The sequence below is a fragment of the Loxodonta africana genome, chromosome 23 (genome assembly GCF_030014295.1).
Source record: "Loxodonta africana isolate mLoxAfr1 chromosome 23, mLoxAfr1.hap2, whole genome shotgun sequence".
In the NCBI taxonomy this organism is placed as follows: Eukaryota; Metazoa; Chordata; class Mammalia; order Proboscidea; family Elephantidae; genus Loxodonta; species Loxodonta africana.
In genome coordinates, this window is record NC_087364.1 from 57343896 (window position 1) to 57368526 (window position 24631).

General features: G+C 45.7%; 1 protein-coding gene across 1 annotated transcript; it reads right to left on the reverse strand.

Annotated features, from left to right (window-relative positions):
* Positions 1-224: 224 nt before the first annotated feature.
* Positions 225-24631, reverse strand: RBP2 (retinol binding protein 2). Its single transcript, XM_064275198.1, has 4 exons — positions 24559-24631; positions 8192-8370; positions 1826-1927; positions 225-275 (listed from the first exon to the last, which is right to left on the reverse strand). The coding sequence occupies exons 1-4, from the start codon at positions 24629-24631 to the stop codon at positions 225-227; spliced, it is 405 nt and encodes a 134-aa protein (XP_064131268.1).

Consider the following 24631-nt stretch of genomic DNA (forward strand, 5'->3'; position numbering starts at 1 on the left):
TTCAGAGAATGGGAGTAGTTTTTGCTTTTTATTTAATTTAATGCCACGTTTCAAAGAAAGACTATGTTTTCCTAGTTACATACACATCTACATTAAAAACCCATCCAGATGCTGGAATGGGGCCCTGTCAGCAGTGGGAGGGTCCCCATGGCTCCTTCTGGAAGCCAATGGAGAACCCTGAGTGGGCAGCAGGAGCGTGTGGTCAGCCGGCTTCCAGCGCAACATCACTTCCTCTTGAACACTTGATGACACACCTCGTCACTGCAGGTCAGCTCCTGCAATGTCAAGAAAGTGGGTGAGTAGGTAATGAGCCGGGCCTTCCTTTTGCCCAGCCCCCTGCCCCTCGTGGTGTCTGTGAGTGGGCTGCTGGGGGTAGCTCGGTTAGAGGATGCTTAGTTATTCTGAGCAAAGTGCGTCTCACAGACCCTATCAGCTGGCATCGCCTGCATGTAGCAGTAATTTGATTTTGACACTTGAATTGAGCTTGAACAACTATAAAAATGAAAAATGCGAGGGAATTACCCTCTTGGGTGGGATTTCACCTACTTCTGTGATTAAAAAAAAAAAAAAAAAGCCATGAAGAAAGGGAGGGTCTAGAGGGGAGAAGCATTTGGAAATCAAAGGCCTGGGAAGATGCTGACTGGTGAGCTGTCCTCTACCCAATGGGCTTTCTGGCCTCCAGGGATTATTGGTGGCTGTGCCGCAAAGACAGGGTGTGAGCTGCAGAAGGGCTCCCCAGGCCCGCCTGTGATGTGACACATGCCGAGTCTTACTCAGATAGAGGAAGCCTCCTGTCTTATCTGCACCTCAGTTACCCTTTGAAGGAAGAGCGATAAACACGAGGGTGGGGACGACCACCATGATCATTGCAGTTGACAACGAATCCATCGTCTTAGCCACAGGGACCATTGGGGTTTGTGCTGCAATTAAAAAAAATCCATCATCCCAACCAGAGGAGGTAGGGAAAACCGTCAGTGGAAAAACAGTGAATGTCTCACATTTATCACCAGTTGACATTGCCTCTGAAAATAGAGATCTCAGGTGGTGCCAGGCTGGCTCTGAAGGACACCATGGTGACCTGAATACTGACACTGGAGTCTGACTCCACAGGTGAATGAGTGAATGAGTGAATGAATGAATGAAGATCCATTCATGAAGGAGCCATTCATTAAATGGAAAAGAAACTGAATGCACGCCTGAACGAATGATTTTTCATGATTTGAATGCCGGGCTCATAATTTGCCTTGAAGATTGAAGAAGGAAAAATTAAGCAGTCTAACCAGATGTAATTTATTTAAGGATATCAGCAACTGTTCCTACTGCTGTGTGTTACTACCAAATTAACCTAAACTATTTTGGAGTCATGTGGACATATTTTATGACGAGAAGTCAATGCCTGTGATCTACAGGCAGTTCCCAGACCCAACTGCCCCCTCCTTGCCCCACCTCCTATCTTGTCCAGGCTCCCACAGTTGTGGGAAGACCTGGTTGCTCCTTTCTCTAAGGCATTTTAGCTCTGGGCTCATATTTCTCCCCAGCTGGTCTTTAGCAGGTTCCCTGCATTTCTTCTTGGATCTCAGCTTCCTAACTCAGCATTTTGAACTTTCTTTTTAATTGCAGCTATTTACAGAAACAGCCCTATAGATTTCTTCCTGGAGTCCCCTGAGCCAGATTAGAATGGCTTTCTGACTATATGACCACACGCATTTGGCTGGAGCTCAGCGGAAGAGAGCAGGGCCATTTTTCTTGTCAAAGCGCATGGCTAGGTAATACGGTAGTTTCTTTGAGCCCAGTAGATGGGACCTGAGTGGACACCGAGACTTACCAGGTATAACTTGTCCCCCTCAACCCACTGCCTCCAGCCTCGGTTCTCTTTCTCCCCTTTCTGCACACACACGAGGACGTCGCCTTCCCAGGTCACCAGGCTCTGTAGTGACAGAATCACAGGCAAATCAAACGTATGGTTTTGAGGCATTGAACAGACCCAAATAACACAGCTGCAATTCCTGGAGCCATGCCAGGACTCCTGCTTGCCCATGGGGCAGAACTCTCAGCCTAGGCTAGGCCATGGTCTTCCCAATTTCACTTTCACCTTCGGTGCACCATCCATTCCAGCCAAACCAGTTTATTGTGGTCTGTTGACTCAAATCCCTGTGCATGCATTTATAAATTCTACAATTCCCCAATCTCCTTCTCCTTCCGTTCTCACCTTTTTTAGTACCTGCCTAAGGTCCCTGGGTGGCGCAAACAGTTTACGGTAGACTACTAATCTAAAGGTTGGGGATTTGAACCTACCCAGCAGCACCACGGAAGAAAGACCTGGTGATCTGCTTCTATAAAGATTACAACCGAGCAAACCCTATGGAGCAATTCTACCCTATAACACTTGGGATCGTCACGAGTCAGAATGGAGTAGACCGCAATGGATTTAATGCCTACTTTGGAGTCCCTGGATGATACAGTTAATGTGCTCAGCTGCTGGCCAAAAGGTTAGACGTTTGGAACCACCCAGAGGTGTCTCAAATGAAAGGCCTGGCAATCTACTTCCAAAAAAACAGCCATTGAAAACTCTATGGAGCGCAGCTGTACTCTGACACACCTGGAGTGGCTGTGAGTCGGACTGACCTGCGAGCAGCTGGTTAGTACCTGCGTTGGTATAACCTGCACTCTCTCCAGGTGGCCCTGCAGGGTTACCTACCCTGTGCCAAATTAGACCTGCACAGCCACCACCTGAGGTGGCCAGGTCATTCTCATCCAGGGAGTGACTTTCTGTCTGTGCCGTCCTTCCTTGGTCCTGACCCTGCTGCTGGTTGGTTTTCTTCCAGGTCTGTGCAGACCACATTCTGCCTCTATGAACAATGCTATGCTACGGGCCAGACGTTTGCTTTCCTCTAGATCTTGGAAACCCAGCTGGTGATAAACTGGCCTATGTGTTTTCTTCACTGTCTTGTAGTTTTGGGTCTGTTTTTTTTTGGCACAAGTCTGTTTTCTACAGATTGTTAAGTCTACTCATTTCTACAATAATATTTGACCTTGACCATGTTATATATTTTATGTACAATTTTATTCCTCCTCATTTTACTCCCTGATGCATCCCAGCATTGTTTGTTACAGCAGAGGACTGGAAGCCTCATAAATTCTGTCAGTGGGTGGCTGGTTAAATACGGTGCAGTCATCCTTGCTAGGCAGCCACTGAAAGGCGGCGACAGCTCTCCACTTACGGAGAAGACCAGTCTCCATGGTGTACTGTTTAAGTTAAAACAACACGGGGCAGAGCCATGTGCACAGAACAGGTGGGGGGTGGGGGAGGAGGTGGCACACATACGTTTGTACATGCTCCCTGCAAGGAGGCAAGAGAAACCCTTAACAGCGACGGTCTCCAGAGGGGGAACTGAGGGGCTAGGGGCGAGGATGGGAAGGAAACTTAACGTTTTACTGTTTTAATTTTTTAAACCATTTGTATATATTATTGTTGTTGTCCAGTTGGCTCCAACTCATGGTGACCCCATGTAGAACAGAACATTTAAAATGGTGCCCTGTTTCACACGGTCCTCACGGTCATCAGCGTGCTTGGGTTCATTATTGCCTTCCACCCTAGGGGGCTCATCTTCCAGCACTATACTGAACAATATTCTGTTGTGATCCATAGGATTTTCCACTGGCTAAGTTTTCTGAAATAGATCACTAGCCTGTCTGGAAGCTCCACTAAAACTTGTCTACCACAGGTAGTCCCCGGCCTATGACAGGGGTCCATTTTGACAACTCCATTGTAAGTTGCTTCTGACATAAGTCAAATAACTTTTTTTTTTAGTTTTCATTATTATTGCCTTTTATTATCAGTATCTTTATAAATCCAATCTTTGAACATCTGTGAGTCAACATATGAGAATGATAATATCAGTAAATTACACACTCCAACATTGTTTTTAATATGTATTACTAACGATAAGATGTACAAAAAAAAAAAAAACCAACAGACGGTCCTAAGTGCGGTTTGTCAGAATTTGAATGCATCGTAAATTGGAGACTACCTGTATTTGAAGTACTGGTGGCATAGCTTCCGGAATCATAGTAACACGCAAGCTGCTACAGTAAGACAAACTGACAGACAGGTTGTGGTTGCATGTATTACTATTCCCTAAATTAATTTTAAAATAAAATTCTACATGTTTTCTAAAGAAAAAATAAGCCTCCTCCTCCTTCAGGGCCATTTGAAGCCTCCTATCTTTGAAAGCCTCTAAGAAGCTCAATTCAAAGGACATTCTTGCTCTTCTGGGAGGGAGAAGTTGTCTGGAATGTTCCCTTGCTGTTGCCCGACATCGACATTGGTCTCTAAGTTCCCTTGCAAATAAATGAGAAAGCCCGGAAGGCAAGGACTTCTACCCCCTCCCACTCCATGTTGCCTTACACATCATGGGCACCGAACATGTTGACTGAATTAATGTCTGATTCCCCCAATAGACAATAAGCTCCATGGAAGAAGAGGCCAGGTCAGCTATCCATCCTGTATCCCCAGACTCAGCCCAGTGTCCGGCACATACCAGTGTCCAGCATATACTGAGTGTTGTTGAATGCATCCATGATTGGATGATTGGATGGCACAGAATCTTAAGGTAAATCCACAGAAAGGAAGAACTAAGCATGCATATTCTTCGATAATGATGAGAAACAAAAAAAATCCAAACTCACTACCCTTGGGTAGATTCCAACTCATTAGCGACCCTATAGGACAAAGTAGAAGTGGTCTGTCTTTCTCCTGCAGAGAGGCTGATGGGTTTGAACCGCTGACCTTTTGGTTAGCACTTGAACCACTGTGCCACCAGGGCTCCTTTCAGTAATGATAGTTGCTGACAGTGCAGCCAGACCCCTTGCCTTCATTCCTGTGGTATCTCCAGAGTGCACACATGTCTGTCTATGTGGACACTATGTGATCATTGTCCATCTACGTGGCCATCTGATTTATCATTTTCTCTCTAGCTCCTGGCACTGACCTGGCATGTAGTAGGGGCTTAGTAACTTTTATGGAAGGAGAAAAATGTTAGTGCACTGGGGTCTGTCCTAATATTTTATTTTAATAATCTATATTGGGTAGCAAGATTAAAAGTTATTCTGACCCTAGAGTAAATTGGTTATCAATGAATCATGGTAATACCTACCGTGTCATAGCCTGACTCCTCCATAAAACAGACAGTGAGGAGCAAAGAGAGTGGGTGAATGAACTAGACTTGCGCAATTCAATTTGCTCTTCGTTGGCGCCTTTCATCCCTTTATCAGAGGAAGCTTTAAAGAGGCTCAATTGCCTTAAAAGATCCTGAGGTTGAAGATATGGATTTAAGTGGGGAAGCCATGACTTCTTAGTCAGGGGATGAAGAGGGAGTGCGTTCCAAGGACAAATGGGCTTGCACAGAGTCAAAGGAGGAAGGTGCGCCCACACTGACTTGTGGGGCACCAGGAAATCTTTCTCTCCCCTAGCCAGTGTCCAAAGTGACTGTGATTAAAACACAGCCCTTTGTGGTAAATCAGATGCAAGTGTTGTATTGGTGTTAAATTTATAGAAGTTGATAACTACGCTGTGGTGGTAGAATAAAACATCCTAATTCTTAGGAAATGCATTCTAAATTATTTAGGGGGTAAAGCACCAAATCGTTCAGAAAATAAAAATTTATACGTGTGTATTAGAGGGAGAGAACGCACGTGCAAATGAGAAACAAATAGTGTAAAACGTTAGCAACAGGCTACTCTGGGTAAAAGGTATATGGGTAGTCTTTGTTATATGCTTGCAACATTTCTATAAATTTGGAATCACTCCCAAATAAGATTTTTTTTTTTTAAGGAAGATAGCAGTCCTTTAAGAGCATTGGAGGGCGCTACTACTCGTTGCCAAGTCAATTCTGACTCATAGTGACCCTATAGGACAGAGTAGGACTGTCCCATTGGGTTTCCAAGGCTGTCATCTTTATGGAAGCAGACTGCCACATCTTTCTCCCGTGGAGTGGCTGGTGGGTTTGGACCAACTACCTTTCGGTGAGCAGCCGAGTACTTTAACCACTGCGCCACCAGGGCTCCTTGGAGAATGCTATTAGCGTGCCTCCTCAGTGAGCGCCTGCGCTCAGGTAGGACTTATCCTCCTGCATGCAGTGCCCCGCCCTCTCCTCCAGCAATCCCTGAATGGCTTCTCCTCCTGGCAGTCTCCCCTGACTACCTGGCAGCCTCCTCTGGGTCCCCGCATCTCTTCGGGACACCACACTGGATTTTTGGCTCTAACTGCCATCATCTGTATCTGCTTTTTCCTGCTCTTGCTCTCTAATCCCATTCCAGTGACTTATTTTGTAAATTGAGATGTAATTCAGGTACCATAAAGTTCACCCTTGTAAAGTGTACAATTCAGTAGTTTTTCCTGTATTCACAGGACTGCACAACCATCACTACTCTCTAATTCTAGAACATTTTCATCACCCCAGAAAGAAACCCCGTGCCCATTAGCAGCCACAGCCCATTTTCCCCTGGCAACCACTGATCTGCTTTCCGTCTCTGTGGATTTGCTTACTCTGAACCTTTCATATAAATGGAATCCTACAGTGTGTGGCCTTTTTGTGTCTGGCTTCTTCTACTTAGCATAATATGTACGAGGTTCATCCATGTTGTAGCATGAATCGGTATTTCATTTCTTTTTATTGGTGGATAATATTCTACCGTGTGGATATCAATTACTTCTTTCTACTTCACTTTGGGGTAGTTTGTGTATTTTGAAAACCCTGTGAACAGTTCTACTCTGACATACATGGAGTTACCATGAGTCAGAATCAACTTGACGGCAATGGGTTTTTGGTTATGTATATTTTGAAAGAGGCGTTAAACCCTGCTAGGAGCAAGTCACGGTAGGAAGTTAGGAACACATATGGTGTTCTTGTGTGATGCTAAGGGTGACGATCCTTAAATACGACTGCCATCATGTCGGCCCCTGACTCATGGCGACCCCGTGTGTTACAGAGTAGAACTGCTCCGTGGAGTTTTCTTGGCTGTAGTCTTTAGAGAAGCAGTTTGCCAGGCCTTTCTTTCACAGAGCAGCTGGGTAGGCTCAAACCATCAACCTTTAGGTTAGCAGCTGATTGCTAACTGCTTGTGTCACTCAGGCATCTGTCCGAGTTACCAGAACTTGATAAATCCTGACTTCATTTATTCTGGAGTCCCTGGGGGGCGGGGGTACAAAGAGTTAATGAGCTTGGCTGCTAACCAAAAGATTGGAGGTTTGAGTCCACCCAGAGTGGAAGAAGGGCCCAGTAATCTACTTCTCCCCCCGCCAAAGAAAAAAAAAAAAAAAACAGCCACTGCAAACCCTAAGGAGTCGACTCAATGCTAACTGGTTTCATTCAGTCTACTGACTTTTTTGTTTGGTTTATATAGCACTTAAAAAAAAATTAAATCAGTTGACATCATCTAAAATTGAGCTATTTCATATAAAAATATCTGAATTCTCAACTTCTTTTGAAAAGAAAAAACTCCAGCCCTCTGAGGCCCTCTTTCCTCCATAACGATGCTTGGCTAGAGCTGAGAAGCAGTATCTCCTTTAAATGAAGCTCTCCTGGCTTCACCACAGACCCCAGCACTCCCTATAGTGTTACACCCTGAACTCCTCACCTGGCCGGCTTGGCCCATGTCAGCACAGGAATTTGGGCCCCTGCCTTAGATCCCAGGAGCCCTGGTGGTGCACTGGTTAAACTCTCGGCTGCTAATCTAAAGGTAGATGGTTCAAATCCACCACCTGTTCCATGGGAGAAACATGTGGCAATCTGTTCCCGTAAAGATTACTGCTTTGGAAATCCTATGGGGCAGCTCTACTCTCTGCTACAGGGTTGCTATGAGTAAGAATCGACTTGATGGCAAAGGGTTTGGTTTTAGTTTTGGTTGGCCCGAGGGCCTAAAAAGCTCCAGATCTATTTTCATCCCTACTTTTTTTGCTTATAAGCTTAGTACAGAAGCCAGTTGGCTTCTTTGTACTAAACCTTCAATAATTGCTTGCTGCCAACATTATTAAGTCCATTTTGGCTCCCCTCTCCTGACCCCTCCCAGGTCCGTTTTGGCCCCCCTCCCCAACCCCTCTCTTGTTTCTGTCATTATTTTTCCGTGTGAAGCCAAATAGCCACACCTGCACAAAGAGTGTACAAGTGACAGCGCCAGCCCAGATGAGTACCTTCACGTGCCTGTTGTCCAGGCACTTCGTGTGCTCCTCAAACTCCACTCCGACAGTGAAATCCACTTCGTAGCTGCGGAACATGCTGATGGTTTTTGTCTTAAAGTTATCACCATTTTGATCAATGATCTTCGTCTGGGTCAGACATACTGCGATCTTGCAGATGGCAAGATCAAAATCTGTTGGCAGAGGGAGTTGTGGAGGTTATGATGTGCTCAGCCAGACTCATTCATTTCTTTAACAAGGCCAAACACTCAGGACCACTGACACAGATCATGGGCAGGCCACTTTGCTTGAGTGGGAGACAAGGATCGTCTTACAAATGGCTGATTGGGGCATCTCCACCAATTGCCTGGAACCCTAGGAGTCTCCAGGACCCTCTCCAGGAGCCCCAGTGGGAGGGGAAGGTAGTGGGCAAGGCTCAGTCCTGGGCTGCACCTCCCCATCACACACACACATACACACACACCAGCCACTTACATAGACACACATACACACATAGATACATATGCAGACATATATACTTATATACACAGGCACACATAAGCAAACGCACCTATACTCACATAAACACTCACACACACACACGCATGTACTCATACTTACACACATGCACCCACACCCACAGACACAAATATACATACACACACACTCGCAGACACACTCAAATTCACACAGACTCATACTCACACACAGATACACACTCAGACTCACACTTACATACATATACACACTTCCACCACAGCAGCTCTGTTCTATCTATTTGACATATTGGACTTCTTCCTATGATTTCATACAACAAAAAAAATTTTTTTAATAATTTTTATTGTGCTTTAAGTGAAAGTTTACAAATCAAGTCAGTCTGTCACATATAAGCTTATATACACCTTACTCCATACTCCTATTTACTCTCCCCCTAATGAGTCAGCCATCTCCCTTCTTCCAGTCTCTCCTGACCGTTTTGCCAGTTTCTAACCCTCTCTACCCTCCCATCTCCCCTCCAGACAGGAGATGCCAATACAGTCTCAAGTGTCCACCTGATACAAGTAGCTCACTCTTCATCAGCATCTCTCTCCAGCCCATCGTCCAGTCCCTTCCATGTCTGATGAGTAGTCTCCGGGAATGGTTCCTGTCCTGGGCCAACAGAAGGTTTGGGGACCATGACCGCTGGGATTCTTCTAGTCTCAGACCATTAAGTCTAGTCTTTTTATGAGAATTTGGGGTCTGCATCCCACTGTTCTCCTGTTTCCTCAGGAGTTCTCTGTTGTGTTCCCTGTCAGGGCAGTCATTGATTGTGGCCGGGCACCATCTAGTTCTTCTGGTCTCAGGATGATGTAAGTCTCTAGTTCATGTAGCCCTTTCTGTCTCGGGCTTTTAGTTATTGTGTGACCTTGGTGTTCTTCATTCTCCTTTGATCCAGGTGGGTTGAGACCAATTGATGCATCTTAGATGGCTGCTTGTTAGCATTTAAGACCCCAGACGCCACATTTCAAAGTGGGATGCAGAATGTTTTCATAATAGAGTTTATTATGCCAATTGACTTAGAAGTCCCCTTAAGCCATAGTCCCCAAACCCCTGCCCTTGCTCCACTGGGCTTCGAAGCATTCAGTTTATCCCGGAAACTTCTTTGCTTTTGGTCCAGTCCAGTTGAGCTGACCTTCCCTGTATTGAGTATTGTCCTTCCCTTCACCTAAAGTAGTTCTTATCTACTAACTAATCAGTAAATAACCCTCTCCTACCCTCCCTCCCTCCCCCCTCTCGTAACCACAAAAGAACGTGTTCTTCTCAGTTTATACTATTTCTCAAGAACTTATAATAGTGGTCTTATACAGTATTTGTCCTTTTGCATACAACAAAAAATTTTGTGGTTTAAAAGAAAAAAGACTTTGGAAACCACCAGTCTAGGTCATAAGTAAAGATGAAAGTTTTGTGAATGACCACAGCAGGGAAAAATAATTACTAACTTCCATTTCTAAAGCAGATTGGGGGCTTACTTAGCTGGACTGTTCTGCCTCAGTTACAGCCGTCAATACGGTTTTCAAGATATTCTAGGGCCTTCATAAACACCTGCTCAGTGATTTCTTTTGTTGTCTCCAAGGAAAAGCTTAATAATTGCTTGTTGTTATTATGAAAGTTTTCAAACAAACGAAAGTAGAGAGAAGGGTGCTATGGACCCCACATACCCTTCATCCAGATTCAGTAGTTACGAGATTTGCCACAATTTACTCTATTTACATCTTTTCTTTGCCTTGATTTTTTAAAGTAAATCTTACTCATTTCTTAGAGACTGAACAAACAAAGAAGAACCAAACCTATTGCCTTTGAGTTGATTCAAACTCAGACTGACCCTATAAGACAGGATAGAACTCTTGCTCCATAGGGATTCTAAGGAGTCGCTCAGCTCTTAGCCACTGCACCACCAGGGTTCCTCGTAGAGACTAGCACTAAGGACAAGAAAGCATTCCCTCTAACAGCTGCATTTCATTTCCTAAGCTTTGCATTTTGCAACAAGAAGCTAAGTGCTGAGCTCACTTACTTGCTGACTTGTGATTGTGCCTGAAATATCTCCCAAGCCAAAAAGTCAAGGTCCTCTGGAATAGATCTAGAAACAGGATAATTCTAGAGTTGTTAATTTTCTATTGTCTTACTAGGAACAGCATTAAGCGCTAGGTATTTAGCTAAATTATATTTGCCCACCTTTATGCCCACGAATTCTCCAGCTAACTTTGGATGCCAGCCTGAAGCTTTACATTTTCTTCAAAAAATCCTTCTGGTAACGCCAGTTGCTTTCAAACATTGAGATTGTTTCTATTACAATCCAAAGGATGATAATGACCTCAAGAGCAAGAATGGGTCAAATTCATTGAGTGCTGTTTCTCTGAGAATTCCAGTCCCTTCTCTATGGTAGGTAACTAAACTTCGCAGTGTGCTGTCTGGTGGGGATACATACTATTGAGTCCATGAAGGATACTGGCTGATGTCAAAGTTCAAGTTAACACCTTGCTGCCTGTGTTACCCCTCTTCTGTTGCCTTCACCCTCCTTCCACACTTCCTTTCCGTCCAAATTCCTTCTCAATCTCTCCTTGGTCACTATCACTTTCCTTCTCTCAAAGGATTGAGGAGAGGCCTGAGCTGGCCACTTGAACCTTGCTTTGGACCAGTGGTTTGGCCATAGCTGGGAACCTACAACAGAATCATGTCCTCATGGGAAAGGGTCCTGGCTGGTGTTTTGGACCCTAAACTGTATAAAGTCAGTTTTGAGCATAGAAGAATAATTTTAAGTAACATTAGCTAGCCCAGAAGGTACAAGGATTACATGCCTTTATCCTAAATTGAAAAGAGAAACGGGTTAGAGCTGTTAGCAGCTGATGTGTGAATGACAGTGCCTTGCTCACTTATTTGTTGAATACCTGCCATGTAAGGATTCACCAATGGGTCCCAAAGCTGGCTGCCCCTCAGGGTCACCTGGGGAGATGTTGGAACTACAGGTTTCTAGGCCCTAACCCAGACCCAGAGTCTGTGGGTGGTAGAGCCCAGTGGATTTCAGTCTTGGACTTTCTCTTAAGGGGGCTGTTTGTAGAAAGAGTTCCACGGTTTAAAAAAATTGAAAAATCACTGTTTAAGCACCTACTTTTCGTTGCATAGGTGATGAAAGGGAGGCCCAGAGAGGCTAAGTGACTTGTCTAAGCACACACAGCTGAAGCAGCAATCACAAAGGTTTGGTAATTAGATGGATCATTCGGGAGGAGCTAACAGTGGTTTTGAGCTTGCTTGACCCATGTAAGAAAAAGGGGAGTAAAAGGAAGCACTAATTAAAAAAAAAAAAGAAAGACAGAGCTAATTTTAGGGGGAAGGTAGTGAGCTGAGTTTTAGGTAAAGCGAATCTGAGGGACCCTTAATAATATTTGGGGTGACAATTAAGTCACTCCTCAGAACCAGCCAGGAATGGTGCCCCATGGTGGAGCCTCCCCTGGGAAATGTTGCTCACTTCATTCTCCCAACAAACCCAAAACCCAAACCCAAACCCACTGCCGTCGAGTCGATTCCGACTCATAGCGACCATATAGGACTGAGCAGAACTGCCCGATAGAGTTTCCCAGGAGCGCCTGGAGGATTCGAACTTCCGACCTCTTGATTAGCAGCCGTAGCACTTAACCACTACGCCACCAGGGTTCCCCCAACAAACCCACAAGGTGAATATTATATTATCTCCAGTTTATCAATGAGGAAAGTGGCTTGGAAAAGTCTCGCCGTTTGTCCTGAGTTATACAGTGAGGCAGCGGTGGAGATGGAGTTTGAACCCTGGGCCAGGGTGGTGTTCCACCAGCTCTGGGCTGGCCCCTCTCTTCAGAATGTCAGACTGCCTCAGTTTGTGCACTTTCCACGGCTGCCTGAGATACTAGCAACTTCTGACTCTTTTTTACCTTTCCCCTGGAGCCACAGAGGCTTGTGGATCCAGTTGGATGAGCCTTCCTCTTTTGGGGCAGTTTATGTTGCTTCTGCGAACTGCCTCCACCAAATAGCAATTGTTTTCTAGGCCTTGGGCTCTATATAATAAGTCAGGGCTGGAGCAATCACTCCAACCCTTTATATTCTTTGACAGCTTATTTAGCTTTACCTCCCTGGCTTATGGAGCACACCCAAGCCACCCAGCCTGCAGGTCATGGGACAGAGAGTGAAATCAATTCTCTCTCTGCTGCCCTTTGTGCCGTGAACAATTCTAGGCTTCTCAGCCAGTGTTCACAGAGCCTCGGGTTCCCCACTGTGTTTGCCATAAGACTCCAGCTCCATAGGCTGTTTGATGGTCCAAAAAAACAACAGGCTCATGATCAACTAATCTTGGGAAATGTGGAATTATAACTAAGAAAAGCTGGTTTCTGGCCTGAAGAACTTCACAGAGCCTTGGACATAGGAAAGATGTTTTGTAACTCCAAGAGGGGCATATAAGATGCGGCTTTTCCCAGTCTTATGTGTCTCCAGAACTCCTTTTGTGATGGGACACCCGGCTGGCTGAGTCTTTCACCAAACACTGTCTGGAAAGGCTGATGGGCCCACTTCTGAGGCTTTGATCATATAGCCACCTTGAGCCTGCAATCATGGAAATGTTCGCTGAGTCATCTTTTTCCCCTCAGGCAACTGCTGGCCTATTTGGAAGGCAAAAGATTAGACAGAACCATGTGGTCAAGTATTTCTGACTTAAAATGGATCTTTCCCTAAAATTGCTATTGTTGTTAGCTGGTATGGAGTCGATTCCGATTCATGGCAAACCCATGTGTTACAGAGTAGAAAAGCTCCATGGGGTTTTCCTGGCTGTAATCTTTGTGAGAACAGATTGCCAGGCCTATCTTCCACTGTACAGCTTGTTCAGTTTGAACCATCAACTTTTAGGTTGGTAGTAGAGCACAAACCGTTTGTGCCACCTACCTGAATAGACTAAACCTGTTTCTATTGAGTCAATTCCAACCATAGCGACCTATAAGACAGAGTAGAATTGCCCCCTAGGGTTTCCATGGAATAGCTGGTGGATTCAAACTGCGGATCTTTTGGTCAGCAGCCGAGCTCTTCATCACTGCACCAAAAGCCACCAATGAATGCCTTCCCTATTCTGAGTCAGTATAAACTCATGCCTGTGGCAGGCAGAGTAGCTAGAAAGAAGCTGACATGAAACATTTCATCTTGAATTATTTCCATCCTTCCACTGCAGGGACACAGACTAGCGAGTCAGGTGACGTGTGTGAGCCTAACTTCAGTCCTTTCACTGGCCCCTCAGATTTAGATCTAGAAGCAGCAGAGACCATCGGCCTTAAGTAGAGCTATTGTTAACCACATCAGGTTGTTGTGAGGATTACATTTGATGGTGTTTGTATAGAGCTTTGCCCAGTGGCCAGTGGCTTGTGGTAATCGCTGGGTAAATGGTAGCTGCCATCTTCAACATCGTCATCGTCATTATGCTCCCTGATCTCGCAGGCGACTTTCCTTGGAATACTTTGCATTTCCTCAGGTACTCCCTGTACGTTGTTGGTTCTCTGAATCCATGCCCCTCTCATCCTAGCTCTCCAAATCTCATAAGGCCCAGCTCCGGCCTTGCCTCCTTCCTCACCAGCTATCCAGACTGCAGAAGACACATCTGGCCTTTTCCTCTAACTTTTTCACAGGGTTGTTCTTTCCTCTATAGTCTTACTTCTATGAGGACAAGGACAATGCTGCTTCCTTGCTCTGTGACCCCCGTAGAACCAGGCCCAAGGCTGGGCACACAGTAGGTGCTGAGAAATATGTATGGATTGGTTGTTGGAGGCAGCGTGGTCTAGAACAGTTTCTTTCAAGGTGGGGTTCCTGGACCAGCAGCATCAGCAGTACCTGGGAACCTGCTAGAAATGCAAATTCTGGGGCCCCCTCCAGACCTACAGAATCAGAAGCTCTGGGGGCAGAGTCCTGCTTGTTTTTACAAGACTTCCTCTTGACTCTGTACACACTAAGGTTTAGAATTGCTAGAATAAAGGCATGAGGGTAAGGGGCAGCCCCGGGTATAAATCTTGCCTCTGAATTTTCCAGCTATGTGACTTCAGAAAAGTCACTTCCCTTTTCTGAACCTGTTTTCTCATGGTATAATCAGGAAAAAAATGCTCACTTCATAGGGTTATTTATAGTGAGGTTTGGGTGACAATGGTTGTAAATGCTTTACACGGTGCCAAGGACCTTGTGGGTATTCAACGCACTTTGGTCTCTACCTCTTGGCTGGCCTCGATTGTTTGAGTCAAACAGCATCCAGCCCAGGTGAACTATTCAGGTCATATTTACACATCTCTCTAGCCATCTGTCACTCCATGCAGTCCAAGGGGCCCGGACACTGAAGGAACAGTCAGAATGGCAGCTGACCCACTCCCTCACTCTCAAGGTCTTGGCTGGTCACATGGGTGTTTTATCCAGCCTGGGGGAACATTTCTCTGCATTGACTCGCTTCTTCATTCTGCAGATTGGCTGATGGGTAGAAACAACATTGGCTCCTGCTACTGCCTTCTGTGCTGAGCCCTATGCTGTGCTAAGCCATGCTACTGGAATCACAGGGGGTGGGATAAGAAACTCACGTTGTTGTTAGTTGTCATTGGGTACGTCTCTGATTCATGGCGACCACATGCACGATGGAATGAACCTCTGCCTGATCCTGCGCCATTCCCATGATGGGTGGAAAATTGGGCCATTGACTGATTTTCAGAAGTAGATCGCCAGATCCTTCTTCCTAGTCCATCTTAGGAAGTTCCACTGAAATCTGTCCCACTTTATAGCAACACCCAAGTCCCCGCTAACAGATGCGTGGTGGCTGCACACGAGGCGCGTTGGCTGGGAATCCAACCCTAGTCTCCTGCATGGGAGGCAAGAATTTTACCACCGAACCACCACTGCCCCTAAGGAAACCATAGGACATCTATTAACCAGATGAAGCAAAGGCAACACTACTAAGGCAGAACTGGAAATAACAGAGAAATTAGAACTCAAGCGTCCCTCAGAGAGCAAGTCTATGTTCACTCTACAGATGTGGAAATCGAGGCCCAGAGAAGTTAAGTAGTGGATTCAGTCACCCAGCTAGGGAGGGCTCCCAACAATTTCTCTACGCATACATTCTGTCTGTCATTCACAGCTAAGGTTCTCCTAATACAAAGCCCTGCTTGTCCCTGGTTGCACAGAAACATAGATCACAGCTTAAAATGTGTATTGCTGAAAGAACTGGCTTAGCCTGGAAATGCCAGCCCGAGTCAATCTTTCTGACCACTGCTGGGAGGATCTTATTAGGAGCTCTATGCAAATGGGTCAAGCGTCGCTTATCCTCTGGATTGAAAAATGGCTTGGCCTCTTGGTCACCTTTTAGCGCTTGCACAGGCTAGTTAATCATGTCGCCTCTGCTCCACCCCAGGGAAGGGAGCCAAATGTTCTGTTGGTAGATTCGGATATTTCTAATCAAAAGGAAGGGTTTAACTGCAGCTGCAGAACACACACACACACATTACAAAAATATTTCCTCTTTGTACTTTACTGAGAAAATTATTTTCCTGACAGGATATTTTAACTCCAGGGTTATCAAGTATGTTTTATCTGCTTTTCTGAATTAAGGGTATTTCCAAGCCTGATTTATAGCCAGGTGAAATGAATTTCTATCTTAGATAAAAGGGTCCAAAGGCAAACTATTTCTGAATGATATATATAGCTTGTAGCTGATGCGGGGTGGGGGGCGGGGGAGAACAACACTGAAGTGACTTTATGAAAACTTACTTTCCGTAACTGCATTTTGAACAATACAAGCCATAAAGTTGAAATATGAGTATGCTACCCAATATTAAAATGCTTTGTAATGTGCTTGTGAAAAAAGCTAAAGTTGCAGGCACAAAGGGCAGGCGCTGTTTGTAAATTAAAGAGCAGAGATGCACATGTATTCATTATAAGAAATCCGAGATCCACTCCAAGTGCAGCTCTGATGGGCTTTGAACATGGACTCCTTAATTTTCAAATTGTCAGTGCTCTTAGGCCATTGGGAGAAGTAGAGTGGAAGAGCAATCTTCTCCTTTTTTCCATGCCATTTCTTTCTCCAGATTACACAGTGAGAGACGAATTAGACTGGCCCCTGCCCGCCTCCTCCTCTCATTCCCTAATGGATGTCCCCAATTAGGTTTAAAACTTTCCCTAGCCACCAGAGGCAGGCTGGAGACCCAGGGTGCTGCCCTACTCCACTTGCACTGTTTTGCCTCCCCACCCCATCGTCTAGGACCCATCACTGGGGGTCAGGGTGGAGGTGCTGACAATGCGTGGAAGGCGAGACCCATGGAAAGGGATGACACTTGTCTTCACCTGGTCGACTTCCACCCTGCAGCACTTTCCCCTTTCAAAAGTCCAATCAAGCACCACAAGATTCAAGTAATGAATTTGGCTTTGGCTACGTGCATAACTTCATAGGCACGTGAACATCAGCAGGAATCCAAATTTTGTGAATCCAATTCCTCCTCGGGTCATCAGGCTATTATTTGTTTATTTATTTTTCTTTCTTTCTTTCTGAGGGTCCTACCTGTCTACTTTGGATGCCCTCATCCTAACAAACCTTGCTAAGAATGAAGCTCCAGGTTTCCTACCCCTACCTAGAATAGTGCTGTGGAAAGAGCTTGGGTGTTAGAAGCAGACAGACTAAGCTCCTGTGTGGGTTCCACCATTTCCCAGTCACAAGTGATCCCAAGCAAGCCCTTCTGCTTCTCTTGGCTTCAGATTCCTCATCCCTTAAAATGGAAAGATTCCTACTGTATTCATCCCTTACTACCCCCTAAGCTCTAGATCTTACAGCAACGTGCCAATTTTAATCCTCTACTTGGATATGCAATGGGCATCTGAAACCAAAATATGCAAAACACATTTCTTGATTCACTCCCCCCTGCTCAGTGTCCACCTCCTCCCAAACTCACTCCTCCCCATATCTTCTCGGTTTCAGCCAATGTGACCACTATCTTCTGGGTTATTCAGGATAACACGTAGGAGCCATCTTTGAGTCCTCCATTTCCTCTTGCTTCATATTTAATTCATCTGCAAGCTCTGTTGGCTTTATGTTCAAAACATATGCTGAATCCATCCTCTCTTCTCCAGCTCCATAAGTACCACCCTAGCCCAAACCACTACCATTTCTTGCCTAGACAACACAGCAGCCTCCTGATGCGCCTCCCTGCTTCCAGTCTTGCCTTCCCATGATTCATTCTCAACTCCACAGCCTTGCTGCTGTTGTTGTTAGGTGCTGTCGAGTCGGTTCCAACTCTTAGTGACCCTATAAGACAGAGTAGAACAGCTCCATAGGGTTTTCAAGGAGCGACTGGTGGATTCCAGCTGCCAACCTTTTCGTTAGCAACCATAGCTCTTAACCACTGCACCACCAGTGCTCCCTCCATAGCCCTAGTGATCCTTAAAAGAAAATTTTTTTTTTTTTTTATCCTTAGAGAATATATATAAGATAGACTAAGTTTTCCCATCATAAAGCCCTGTGTGGTCTGACCTTGGCCTACATTTCCACCCTCATCCCCTCCCTCTCCTTCCTCTATTCACCAGTCAACACACATCAGCTTTCTTGTGTTTCTTAAACATGCTCAAAGCTTTTGCACTTGCTGCCCCCTGTGCCCAGAACAACACTTCTCAGCATTCAAGCCTCAGCTCAAATGTCACCTCCTCGACAGCCTTCCCTGACCACTAACCACTCTCTACCCCATTACTCTTTTTAATTTCCTTAAAGAACTTACCAGAACCTGAAATAATCTCAATGTGTTCATTGATTGTCTGTCTCTCCAACTAGCAGGGATACTCTGCAAGGGCACCACTACATTGCCAATGTTAAGAACACTGCCCGGCATGTTATGGGTGCTCAATACACTTGTTGAAAACTGAATTAATTAGGGGAGACAATGTATATAAAGCTCTAGCATGATGCCCATAATGGTATGAGAGTCGTTTGTGTGCATGTTCACCTCTGGTTCTACACTGTGAGCTCTGAGACAGCTAGGACAGTGTTGTGAACAATGCAGGTGTCCGGGAAATATTTTCTGGCAGAGACTACCCAGGTGGGAGCTGCCTGACATTAGCCTCCAAGGTACCACCTGCCTGGTGGAACTGCCTGGAGATCCACTAGGCCTTTCTGTAGGGGCCACTGCACTTTTAAATCTGTGCTTGCTCATTTAAATTAGAAAGATAGTCTTTATAGTATGTGCTCCTCACCTTCTTTTGTAATTTAAGGAAAGAAATGGGGTTTTCCAAACATTTACAATTTGTGGAAGGAAGATTTACTACAAGATGGTCTAAATTTAACATTATTCAAGTAACTTTAGGGCACACACCTTCTATGATACGTCCCTGTTTTCACCAATTAAAGCTACATATCGGTTTTTAATTTTCCAGGCTGACTCATCACTACTCTTTCCTACCCAGTCACCAAGTCTATTTCTTCCACCCCTGCTCAGTGCTGCTTTTCCCATCTTCCCAGGGCCATTGCAACTACCTCTATGGTTCTCTGGCAGTCTCTGTCGATCTATTCACCTGTGGCTGTCAGATTGAGCATTCTAATGATGACTCTCTTCTCAGCATACAATTCCTCCTGGGACCCTTTCCTTGCAGGATGAAGTCCACCTTGGTACACCAACCTTCAGAATCCATCTCTGTTGCTTTTATAAACCCTTCTTTCACCTCCTGCTTGCTCTTCATCCTCTGACAATACCAACCCCTGTAATCTCCCTCTGCACCGTGTTCTTACTGGCCTGGATCTTTGCACATGCCGATGGTGCCATCCCTGACTCCATCTCTACATGTAGAACTCTTCTCCTTCCTTCAAAACCCCACCCAGAGTACTTAGGGAGCCTTCACGGACCCCTATTGTAACTCCCTCTACCACTCTGTGCACACATCTTACTATTGTTTTTATAGCCTTTTCCACTCCATGGGATAGAGTCACCCACCATGCCTATTGTGGCAGATCATATTTCCTTAAATGCCTGCAGCAACACCTCTCGTCCTACGTAACTTCCTTACAATGTACTTTTGACACTCCCCCCATTGAGAGGTGGGGTTTATGTTGCCACCCTATGAATGTGGGAGGGCTTGTGACTGTTTTGACCAATAGAACACAGTGGAAGGATGCTGTTATTTCTAAGGCTGGTCATAAAGGGCCATTCAGCTTCCACCTCTTCTCTCACAACGTGGCCAGTATGCCTTTGAGGAAACCCAGGCCACATGGAGAGATCACATGCAGATGTTTTGATTGACAACCCAGCTGAGGTCCCAGCTAACAGCCAGTATCTGCAATCAGACATGTGTGTGAGGAAGCTTTTGAGACTCCACCACCTCTAGCCGCTGTCCAACTGCAACCAAATGAGAACCTCTGAGCAAGAACCACACAGCTGAGCCCAGTTATCTTAGCACTATATAACAGAAATACCACAGATCTGTGGCTTTAACAAACAAATTAATTTTCTCACAGTTTAGGAGGCTAGAAGTTCAAATTCAGGGCACCAGCTCTAGAGGGAAGCTTTCTCTCCCTTTTGGCTCTGGAGGAAGGTTCTTGTCTCTTTTGATCTGCTTTTGGGCAGTCTTCATATGGCTTGGCATCCTTCTTCCCCCACCTCTGCTTCTTGTTTGCTTGTTTAACCTCTTTCATATCTCAAAAGAAATTGACTCAAGATACACTGTAGGCTAATGTTGTTTCATTAGCAAAACAAAGACAACCCCTTCCCAAATGGGATTCTAACCAAGGAGCCCTGGTGGCCCAGTGGTTGAGAGCTGAGCTACTAACCAAAAGATCAACAGTTTGAATGCACCAGCTGCTCCTTGGAAGCCATATGGGGGCAGTTTTACTCTGTCCTACAGGGTCGCTATGAGTCAGAATCAACTCAACGGCAATGGGTTTAGTTTTTGGCTTCAATCCATAACACCAGTCAACCCCCAGGATGTGAGAGGGAATAATAAAACAACTGTTGTTGTTTCAAGCCACTGTGTTTTTGTTAAACAGTAATAGAACCTAAAACACCACCTACCCACGACGATAGCTGGACTGGACTATCTCTGCCCAGTCTGTGAATTCCTTGAGAACAGAGACGAGGTTTGGTTCTGCCTCAGAGGCCACAGTCCCTGGCCTCTGTGGGCAACTCTAAAGCTTTGTTAGTGAACTTGAATGATCCCCCATCTACATGCAGCACTGGCTTCACCCTGCCCCAACCTATCCCCCAGCATCCTGTCTCAGGACTGGGACCTCATGCTCACACCTACGCTTGTCAGGCTTCCCTTTTAAAATGAAGACCACCCCTCCCACTACGCATCCCCCGATCACACTGAACGAGGACCTCAGGACACAACACATTTCTCAGGGCAAAATAGTTCACCAGCTGCTTTCCTTGCTGCCGAGAAAGAGCCTAGGACCTCTAGAAACAGTAGGTGTCCAAGTAGCGGGAAAGGAGGTGCCATTAACCTTTGGCACTTGCAGTTTGCATACTTAATAACTTGGATGATCGGGGGCAAATCCAAAGGTTGCCATGATGTGTTACTCTGGTGAGGCTGGCAGCTGAGTCATGTGGAGGCCAGGGTAAGGTGTGAGTCTCTTAGCTAGTGACAAAGCCATTATGCCACCCAGACCTGCATCTCAATAGGAGTCTCTCCTTCCCTACTGAACCGAGAGGTGGGTCCACAGAGAATGCCAACTCCCCAGTGCTGGTGATTAAAGTGAAAAGGTCTAAGAAAGTGAGGGTTCTTGGGCAGAGAATGGAGTTATACTCAGTGGTATTTACATATCTAAGAATTTGCAAAAGTCTCCTCACATTTCTTCCCAAATGCCAAGGGTCTCAGTACTCAAAAGGGCAAGGGAGGCGAGCCTCATTGACTTCTCAACTTGGGGTCAACATCCCCTGCCTAGTGGCCTGAGTGTGGGGAAAATCCATAGATCTGCTGGGTTGCTCTTAGCAGGTTACATCGAGGAGGCAGCCCCACCTCAGCCTCTTCTGGCTGAGCTCCTGGAGACTTGTCTTCAATCACTGCCCGTCCCTGCCCCACCCATGCCCCATGTGCAGGTGAGAGGGGTCAAGTGTCCTGTCTCAATGACAGGAAAACAACTCTGGCTGCGGCATGTCTGCACAGTCTGGCCTGGAGCTGGGGCAAGTTCCTGGGGCCCTGAGGTGCTATGGGCTGTTATCAGTTGGGTAGACTGAGGCATTCAAGCACATTCACACTCTGAATTAAGCTAGAATTACCACCTAGAGTATTAATCTTAATCAAGGAAATGTCAACCCACTCCCGCTACATTGCAGAAACACTGGTACAAAGAGGTCAAAGGGAAATCATTAAAGGGAAGTCAATGTGTAATATGTTAAATTAGAAGTTTCTATTGAAGCTCTAAGAGACAACAGGTATCCAACGCCAAGGAGAATTGGAACGATCACTCCAAAACCTCATAAAGGAGATACCAAACATTGCATTCACAACTCATGAGTCCCCCACAGACACTGAGGATGCACAGAGATGTGAAAGAGTCTAATGGAAGGCTGTTTTTGGAGAGAGGACTTCTTAGAGCTAAAGGTATGCCCTGCATCCCACCAACCCCCCAAAGATGGAAGGTGGTTACAGGGGTGCATACAGAATTGTAAACTGAACTGAGACTGGATTCTACACCTCGAAGTCACTAGTCCAGTTGCTGCTGAGTCAATTCCAACTCATGGTAGCCCCATGTGTGCAGAGTAGGACTACTCTTCATAGGGTTTTCATGGCTGTGACCTTTTGGAAGCAGATCAACAGGCCTGTCTTCTAAGGCACCTCTGGATGGGTTCAAGCCACCAACCCAACATTTTGGCTATGGTTAGTAGCTGTGTGTTTAATCATTTGAACCACTCAGGGATACCTAAAGTCACCAAACTCATTGTCATTGAGTCCATTCCAAGTCAGTGACCCTATAGGATGGAATAGAACTGCCCCACAGGGTTTCCAAGGAATACCTGGTGAATTCGAACTGCTGACCTTTTGGTTAGCAGCCATAGCTCTTAACCACTGCGCCGCCAGGGCTCCTAAGTATTCTTGGGAGTCATAAAATTTTCAAGCAGCAGCTAAAGATGCAATTGCTCTCCGGTTATATTCCATGAGACAGGCTTATTTGGCATACAGCTGATTCTTTGAAACCACCAAATAACCCTTGTTAAGGTGCTTTCAATTGTTCACAATGACAACTATGTCTAACGTCATCCAGAGAAACATGTGAGCCTGATGCTATTAACCCTATTTGGCTGATGAGGAAACTGAGAGTCAAAAAGTTAAAAAAAAAAAAAATTTTTTTTTAATGTCATACAGCAAGCCCTGGGCTTTGGTTCAGGCTATGTTGGCCCCTCTGGTTTGGTTTCCTCACCTGTATAATCTTGTTCAGAATTACGGTTCTGAGCTATGCTCCAAACCATTTGCCCATGTATAGAACCAGAACCTCATTTCTATTGACCACCATGGTATTGGAAAGCTTAGGGGCAATATGGTTGGAGGGTAGGAACTGCTCCCTTCCCCTTCCCCGCCAAGTATATTGAGGTAACATTCTGAAAGCCAGGAGGAATAAGAAAGCTATTCAGTATTGAAAACGTGTCTAAGGCACATGAGGAAAGCTCCAAACTCCATAAGTTGGGAAACATGTCACAGCTCTCCTTGTTCACTGTCATGGTAGAAATATTATTCTAGAAATTAATTCATAGAAAAGCCTGTGATTCCCATTCTTGGAGAGAACACCCACCGTCCTATCCAGATGATTGGGCCTCTGATCCCTCCTGCAGCCATTTTTCTTGCGCTGTGCAAGGGTAAGCCCCAGCGAGGTAACGCCACACGTGGAGAACTTTCAAGTTGGAAAAGGTGATAAGGAGACATTTTCTTCATCTCCAAAATGGGCACAGTCCTGAGGCTGTTGTAGGGATAAAACAAGGACAGATGCCAAAGCTCCTTGCCCAGCGCCTGGCACACAGGAGCTGCCTAACAATTGTGAACATTCCTCTATTGGCCCCCTTCCTCTCATTTTATGTAAAGCTTGCAGACTGGAGGGCAGGGGCCTGTGTTTTTTGCCAGCCCCACAAGAGACACACCCAGCAGCCAACTCAGGATGCATGCTGTTCAGTAGCCCTTGGCCTGGAGCCCAGCTCAGAAGTCAGGTCAGCAGTAGGTTGTCTGATCTATATGACCAAAGCCTCTCTCAGCCTGCTGTGGGCCTTATTTTTTCTAGGCTGAGGTTTGTTGGCCACCTCCTTTTCTGCTTCCCCATTACAAGACTGACAAAAGGCAATGCAGGGGTCATTCATGGATAATATCAGGTTCGACTGGTGCCAAAGAGATAGCGATCATAAGGCACTGAAGGCGGCTGCATTATTTTTTCAAGTTTGGTTTTACTCTGCGTGCATGTGTGTGTATGCACGTGTGTGTCCTTCATTTAGTAAATGTTTTCTAGGCGCTGTGCTAAGGACATTCTAGACATAAAAAACCCAAACCCACTGCCACTGAGTCGGCTCTGACTCATAGCGACATGATAGGACAGAGTAGAACTACTCCATAGGGTTTTCCAGATGTGGCTGGTGGATTCGAACTGCTGATATTTTGGTTAGCAGCCATAACTCTTAACCACTGCGCCAGCGGGCTGCAGATGCTAGACACAGTCTCATTTATTATTATTCCCAATTTACAAATGAGAAACTTGAACCTCAGAGAATTTGTATGATCCACCCAATATTCCACAGCTAGTAAGTGAAAGTGAGGATTTTCCCAGGGGTCTGATGAACTCCATAGTGGCCCTTTCTGGGGGCCAGACAGCAGTCCTTCCAAAGCCGCCTCTGCCCCTGTACCCCTCTCCCCACACTCACCCAGGGCCTTCAAGTAGCCATCAAAGTTGTTGTTACTCTCCATCTCCCAGGTTCCGCTCTGGTCCCTCGTCAT

Bases quoted from the DNA above. Each gene is read 5' to 3' on its own strand.
- RBP2 (XM_064275198.1), bottom strand. From the start codon at position 24,631: ATGACGAGGGACCAGAGCGGAACCTGGGAGATGGAGAGTAACAACAAC. The intron at 8,371-24,558 runs GTGAGTGTGGGG...CTCTGCCAACAG, and splicing joins TGGCTACTTGAAGGCCCTGG to ATTTTGATCTTGCCATCTGC. The intron at 276-1,825 runs GTAAGTCTCGGT...TTGACATTGCAG, and splicing joins AGGGGGACAAGTTATACCTG to GAGCTGACCTGCAGTGACGA.